The 7,391-nt window shown below is 46.0% G+C and overlaps 1 protein-coding gene across 1 annotated transcript; it reads right to left on the reverse strand.

The window, feature by feature from the left end:
* Window positions 1–788: 788 nt before the first annotated feature.
* On the reverse strand, window positions 789–5,812 carry LOC138624877 (carbohydrate sulfotransferase 1-like). Its single transcript, XM_069705448.1, has 2 exons — window positions 5,584–5,812; window positions 789–3,714 (listed from the first exon to the last, which is right to left on the reverse strand). The coding sequence occupies exon 2, from the start codon at window positions 3,666–3,668 to the stop codon at window positions 2,364–2,366; it is 1,305 nt and encodes a 434-aa protein (XP_069561549.1). The 5' UTR covers window positions 3,669–3,714; window positions 5,584–5,812; the 3' UTR covers window positions 789–2,363.
* Between the last annotated feature and the right edge of the window lie 1,579 nt (window positions 5,813–7,391).

The raw sequence follows: 7,391 nt of genomic DNA on the forward strand, positions 1-7,391 counted from the left end.
AAAGTAAAAACGACTTTTTTTTTTGGGGGGGGGAGGGGGGGGCATTTCTGTCCTGGTTGAGGACTGACATGACCTCTGATCGTTACTCAGGGTATTACCCTGTGCATTCATTTATTCTACAGTATTTGTTAGACTTAAACAAGGGGATCGTTATTTTGCATTTACTCTTTTCTTTGTGTGTCATTATTAGTTTATTCTTCCAAAGTTTTTTTTTTTTTTTTTTTTTGTGCAATAACGCCTCAACAATAATGTATTCGTCTCTCCGCTGTTCTAAAATAGCCGGCCTTTGTTTTGGTGTGTGGCGTTACGCGCCAAGTCTCGCGCGCAACGCGCTCATCATAATATATCCAGTGTTTACCCGCATCGCCCTGAGAGGTGTTTACTTTTGCATATGGCGGGCGCGGCCCGGTGAAGGCCGGCGACGCCGCCCGACGGTTTGCCGAGCCGCACCGGTCCGAGGCGACGTTGGTTTTGGAGCCGCCGCTCGTAACAGAAGGAGATCTAGAATGAATTACTGGAAAGACGGTTTGTGAAACTGGCCACTGCGTTAGAGGGCAAACGTGGCTTCAAATTTAAAAAAAAACAACAACAACAACAACAAAAAAAAACTGAGGCAATGTTTACCACCAACGCAGCTGTTTGTGCTCGTTGGGCGGGGCGGGTGGGGGTGGGGGTGTGGGGGGGGGGGTCACGGAGTCAATGTTTATTTTTTGCTGCAGTGAAACAAGTGAAAGACTCCATCAATATCAAATAGCTCATAATGTAGTTATTTTTACATCAAACAACACTGCCAGTTATTTTCATTTTATTGTTGTGCTTGAGTTTGGGAACGTTTGAACTGCATTCAAAGAAAAAGGCAATAAAAATAATAAATAATTCCTTTTTTTTTTTTTTTTTTCCCAATACATTGCCAACCGTCCAGTGTATTCAGCATGACTTTCAGAAGCATGAGGGGAAAAAAATAAATAAACAAATACAAAATGACGTGAATTTGCTCATCTGTGGCGTACCGTAGTTCAGCTTTGACCTTCCACTCTTAACAACGATTGGTTAAAACAGCACGTCAGCTGCTCTCGCAACGATCTCAGGATTCGTCCCAGATTATGGACAGCCATCGCTGCAATGCTCTTTGCGTGTGATCCGACGTAGATGTGTTTTTGTGAATGTGCATGTTTTTTTTTTTTTTTTTTTTTTTTTCTACAGTATACAGTAAGGTATCTATCCACACATCCAGTAAAAAAAAAAAAAAAAAAATGAAATATGAAAGAATCTTTCATCCGTATGACAAACATACCGTAGATGCAACACGGGCTGTCAAGAGATAATGCACACAGCCTCCATAGCGTGTTTTCTGTTCCCGGCTTATAAGGTGACATGAAAGCACCAAAATCCTTTTTCACTGTGTATATATATATATATATATATATATATATACTACGACCGGACAACAGCGTCATAAACATTTTAATCAAAGCCCGAAAAGGCTGCGAGCAATTTAGTATAAATGGACTGTACAAATTAAACATGAAGTGATCATTAAGACTGAGAAACAACTGTTCTTCATCTGAATGCTTTTAGCGTCTACATTTTTTTTGGTTTGTTGTTGAAATCATCTCGAAACACATCACGTGTTCAGTAACTACCCAGGGTAATGAAGACTTCAGCATTACCTCTCATTAGTGTGTGTTTGTCTATTACAGATGGTTGTAAATCCTCCGCTGAAACGCTCGTGACCTCCGACGGGATTCTGTCCCTTTAACTGGAGAGCCTATTAATTGTCCGCAATTATCCTTTTTTTTTTTTGCGAGCGTGGCATCTGTCAGAAGTAGCTCGTCTCTTCCCACATGGGTAGAAAATGCCACGGTGGTAAAGGTTGACTGCGACATTCACTATTTATTGCACAGTAGGGCTTGGTACAGTCAAAAGATTTGCCATCACAGGTACTAGAAAAACAAACAAAACAACAACAACTACAAAAAAAAAAATCCCAAATCATGACTTTACTGGTGTTGAAACGACATCTTGCATACAGGAAATGAAAAAACAAAAACAAAACAAAAAAACAGTGCCTGGAATTGGTTCCTATTCATGAAAAAAAAAAAAAGAAGAAAAAACCTAAGTAAGGATAAATTCGTAAACTAGCTCAATCGATTGCTTCGTGTTGAAAATGTGCTGTTCTGTGACGCCGGGGAATCATCCGTAGTTCCCTCGGTGCATTCGGGAAAGAAAAAAAAAAAAATCGTTTAAAGTTTAGTGCAAATCTCAAGAAAAACAAAAGCACAGAGCTAAAACAAACAAACCGAGGAACTTATAAGGCAACGATTATAAATATATCAAAAATAGTCATTCGAGAGCTATCTTCGTTACAAAAAAGGTACAAAAGTTTTGTCCTGCACCAGCGAGAGGGACATGTTTTTCAGTTCCTCCGCTGACTTCACAGCCTTGTATCCCAGCTGGTGGAGCGCTTTTTGACACACGGTCTGCGTGTACTGTACCATGTCGTAAGACAGTTTCAAACGCCAGCTCTCCGCGTTGGCGGCCGAGTCCCGCACCGTGCCGAACTTGTGTTTCGCTGACGGCTCGCTGCTGCCCCGGGTGTTCGCGTGTATCCAGTCTTCCACGTTTTTATCCACGGGCAGCCCCAGGTAGTCGTAGATCTCCTTGGTCTTGAGGAGCGGATTTCGAGCCAAATCCTCGTACCGGACCAACATGTACTTCCCTTTCAGCCAGTAGGGACGGCCGAGGCCGGTCGACACGGAGCTGAGGAAGTCTTCGCAGACGACCGTCAGCTGACTCAGGTCCAGGTTGTAGGGCCTCCTCCCCGTGGCCCTCCAAATGCGCCACAGGCGGTACGTGTCCCTGAACGTCTCGATCCGAGACGACAGGATCCCGCGCGGGTCCCTGACCAGCTGGATCACTTTGATGTTCAGCCGCGGGTCTTCGACCAAAGCGCGCAGGTCCCCGATCTCCGGCACCCGGACGATCTTGATGGCCACGTGCCGCTTCTCGCGGCAGGCGTCCGTCGCCAGGGTCATGTTCAGAGTCGCGCACTTCTTGACGCAGTCCCCTTCCTCCACGTTGACGTCGGCGGGGCCGAAGGCGTCGCACGCGGGCTGCTGGCACAGCGCCCGGCTGGCGCCGCGGCGGAACAGCTTGTCCGTGGTGTGGTTGGTGGGCGTCGGCTTGATGTAGCTCTCCAGGAAGTAGAGGTCGCAGTCGTACAGGCTGCGCAGAAGGTCCCGGCTGGCGCCCAGCATCACGCGGCGGTCCGCGGCGTTGCGGCTGTGAGACAGGCGCGGGATCAGCGTCGTCTGCACGTGGTAAAGAGGCTCAAACAGGTAGAAGACCTCCTGGTGCTGGTTGAGCAGCTGGCCCACGAAGGAGGAGCCGCTCCGCGTGGTGGCCAGGACCAGTATGTGCGTTTTCCGCGTGGCGTTGACGGAAAAGTACGGGTAGTCGTCGCAGCCTCCGCCGCCGCCGCCGCCGCCGCCGCCCGCCGTTCCCCGCTCAAAGGGGGGTTCCGTCTCCTGGCCGCCCAGACCGCAGTTCTGGGGGCTGGGCAACGGGCACAGCTGGAAAGGCTTGGAGGTGAGCGTCCGGATGGCCGTGTACTGGATGGCGATGGAGGCCAAGGCCAGTAGGATCACTGCCTTCCAGGAACACTGCATGGCTGAACCACTTCATTTAGACACTGCGGTCCACGCCGGGTCCTCCCTGCGAACAAAGAACGTTTGGTCTTTTTTTTTGGTTTTATTCTTAGAAACGATTACGTCGTTGGTTTATAAACGTCTGCCCACACGTCTTTTTTTTTTTTTTTTAACCCAAACGCGATATTAGAAATTGGACGCGCTCGCCCTTCGCGTGTCTTATCGATGTCATAAAAGCCGACGTGACACGTGGCAAATTGGAGGTGGTGGAACGTTACGATGAAATCCCGCTCCAACGTAAGCAATTCACAGTAAAACTAGCTTTACTGGGATTGATTTTACAATTGAGGATAAATCACTGGTGGGTCAAACAACAGTAAAAAAAATAAATAAAAGCCTGGCTGTATTATAGTTTGGATTGCAGGGCCAAAAGACCACGTCGTCATTGATTTCGGTACTTGTGTTGAAGACGAACTACGTGCGGAAGAAGAAAAGAACAAGCGCGGCTCTTAATGAAGACCGCTGTAAGCATGAGACGCAGTCGTGTAACTTAATCATTCAATTTGTCTCCCGTTTTCTCCTTCCGGTGCTGCGGTCTGACATCTTTTTGAAAAAAGAAAAAGAATCGAGATAAAGAAGTTCAGAGCCCCCTTTTCACGTTCTCGTCCGATCGGCCGACACCGACACAGCACGTAGTCCCGACAGCCCGGACCCATACGGCACACGGTATTCAAATATGGCAAGGCACGTTTTCTGTTTGTGCCAGTGTGTTAAAAAAAAAAAAAAAAAAAAGCTTTCCCCTGGATTTTTAAAGCAATTCTGGTCACCTATTTGCTGTTTCTGAAAAAAAAAAAAAAAAAAAAAGTTCCCATATGACTATTATTAGGCTATAATACCAACTGCTGCAGCACAAGCCCATTACAGTACACGTCCACCCCGGCTCTCCCTTTCTGCTCCATCATGTCCGCATCTGATCCGAGGACCTCGGTTTGGCCCCGGTCGGAGAGCCCGAGCGTCGTGCCGCGAAGCAAAACAAAAAGCCAGCCCACCAAAAAGGTAAACAGTAGTTTTAAGCTTCGCTTCCCAATGTCACGTCAAGGGGAAGTGAAGTACAGTAAGTGAGGAATTAAAAAAAAAAATAATCAGGGAGGAATCTGCTCCGTTACCTGTACGATGTTTAAGTAACAGGATAATAGATGGGGCTTCGAAGCAGGGGAAGTTTAAAAGCTCGCAAGTAAAAAAAAAAATAAAAATAAAATAAAGGCTCTCCCACTACAGCAGCCATATGAGACTTAAAAAAAAAAAGACCGAAAAGGGAGGATGATGCATCAGGCTTTTTTTTTTTTTTTGACTCCACAGCACAGTGTGGAGAAAGTCTACTTTAAAAAATAACACCTCAAGACGAGCAATGAGCAAAACCAAATCAAATGCATTTCCTCCGACTCCAGCCCTTCCGTTTGTCTGAAGGGGGGGGGGGGGGGGGGGGGCTCGCAGTGATGATGGTTTACTCCACAATGCAAAAAAAAAAATTACAAAAAATGCCGACTTTCTCCGGCCGCGGATGGAAACACAGACGAGTTGTGCTTGTATAGGCGCCGCCGGTGCTCTCTTCTCATAGACATTTTGAATGATATATAAAAAAAATAAATAAAAATAAATTTTAAAAAAAAGGGCCCACACTACGCTGCAGCGGGGAACAGGTTTGGCTGACAAGAGAATTTAAAAATATATATATATATATATTTTCCTTTCCGCGATGCAGACATCCTCGCCAGTGCTGCGATGAGACAACATATAGCCCAAATGAACGCAACCCACCCGGACCGGCAAGTGCTTTAAAAAAAAAAAAAAAAAGAGGAACTACCCGAATCGCATTTGGATCGGCCGCAGCGGTATGGCGAGGTAAACGCGCACTTGTTCCCCCCCCACCTTGTACCTTGTTGGTAGTTGTGAGCGTTCTCATGATGCTCGTTTGCGGGTTCCGCGAATCACGACTTGTTCCCTTCTCGGTCCTCCGACGCTCTCCGCCGCGCGCTCCTTCCTCGGTCCAGCGGAGAACAATTGCGCGAGGGGGCAGACCCGTGTATTCCATCTAACAAGCGGCGGGCGCGAGGCGTTTCGAGTTGAACGGCGGTGGGCTTTCAAGACGCACGCGGAGATTACTCCCCCCCTCACCTCCCCAAAAAATAAAATAAAAAAAAGAAATAAAAAAAAGAAAAGAGGAAATTAATAATAATACAAAAAAAAAAAAAATTAAAAAAAAGTGTTCGGCAGTAACGTTGAAGCGGCTTGTGTGTTGTGTTGCCGGGCAGGCGGGCAGGCGGTGGGACTACCGAGGGGGAGGGAGGAGGGGGGGAGGGAAGCGACAGCCGGGCTCCCCTTAAATGATGCGCAGAGGCAGCTGAGTGTGTGAGGTACACAAGGACCGACTGTCTGGACCACCCCAGGCCCCTCCCCCTTTCCACCTGCCCCTCTCTCTCTCTCTCTCTCTCTCTCACACACACACACACACACACACCACCAAACTCATCCTTATCTCCCCTCCCCTTCCCACGCATGCAAAAATCCCTTCTTCTTTTTTGTTTTTTTTCTTCTCCACTTTCCATCCACCCCATTTGAATTATATGCAGATTGTTTGATTTGCTTGGATGTGTTTAGCTCACCCAGCTCTCCCGTACACCCGAGCCTACCTGATCTGATTAAAAGCAGATGTACCAGTTTAAGGAAGTTTTATGTTAAAAAAAAAAAAAATAATAATAATCAAAAAAAGTTTCTCGTCTTGACTTTGACATGAACTCGTCACATAATAGCGCCTCGGGCTCTGTGATTCCACAAAGCCCTTTACGTTTCCTCCTCCTCCTCCCCCCTCCCACCAGGGCATCTGCAGCCTAGTTATTGATATGGGGGGGTGGGGGGTGGACGGTGGACGAGGTGGACGGGGTGGACGGGTGGGTGGGCCGATGACGAACACGATAGGAGAGTGCAGAAGTACTCCGCCGTCTGATGGAAAGCAGGGCTGAAGAGCAAGTCGAGGGAAAGCTTCAGAAAACGAGCGAGGGAGGAGACAGACCTAAAACACGTATCGAAGTGTTTTAAGTATCAGGAAGGAACCACGCCACCTCACTTGGTGCCATCCTTTCTATAAAACAACCTTCATAAAGGACTCGCAAGGAACGGGTTTAGTTATGGCGAGTAAATCGTGTGATTAATTGGCTTTAATCAGAGCAGATGTTGGTTTGCCAAGTTTTGAATAATCTCCACAGCTTTTATCCTCCTGATTTTTTTTTTTTTTTTTTTTGCTTTGTTTGTTCCCTGACTTTCTGCATAAGTGCAGACGTCGGATTAAAAACCATTCATGAATACAATATTTACAACTCAAGGCTGTCGTAGAAACACAAATTATTAGCATTCTTAATCACAGAAAACTTATTGTTTGATTTACTAATATTCAAAACTGCATAGCTCTTCGTAGCTCATAAAAAAAAAAAAAAAAAAAAAAAAAAAAAAAAAGGTAGACGCTCGTTACCTTTTATTAAGCAGATCAATTTAGGCATCCTAAAATAATTTCTCACAGTTTGAAAGCAATAATGATGTTTATAAAATGAGTAAATGATTTGTTAACTGTAAATAATGTCATGGGAGAAAAATCCCTGTATAAATGGTTGGATGAGATTCAGTGACCTATATAATTATCGGTTGCGCTTTCATTCTCTTTTCGTTTTTCTTTCTCTGTTATTGACCCAC

This window comes from Brachyistius frenatus, unplaced genomic scaffold (assembly GCF_029030835.1).
Source record: "Brachyistius frenatus isolate BFR_SWC_R1_liver_20210118 unplaced genomic scaffold, ASM2903083v1 Contig_56, whole genome shotgun sequence".
Taxonomy (NCBI): domain Eukaryota; kingdom Metazoa; phylum Chordata; class Actinopteri; family Embiotocidae; genus Brachyistius; species Brachyistius frenatus.

Bases quoted from the DNA above. Each gene is read 5' to 3' on its own strand.
- LOC138624877 (XM_069705448.1), bottom strand. From the start codon at position 3,668: ATGCAGTGTTCCTGGAAGGCAGTGATCCTACTGGCCTTGGCCTCCATC.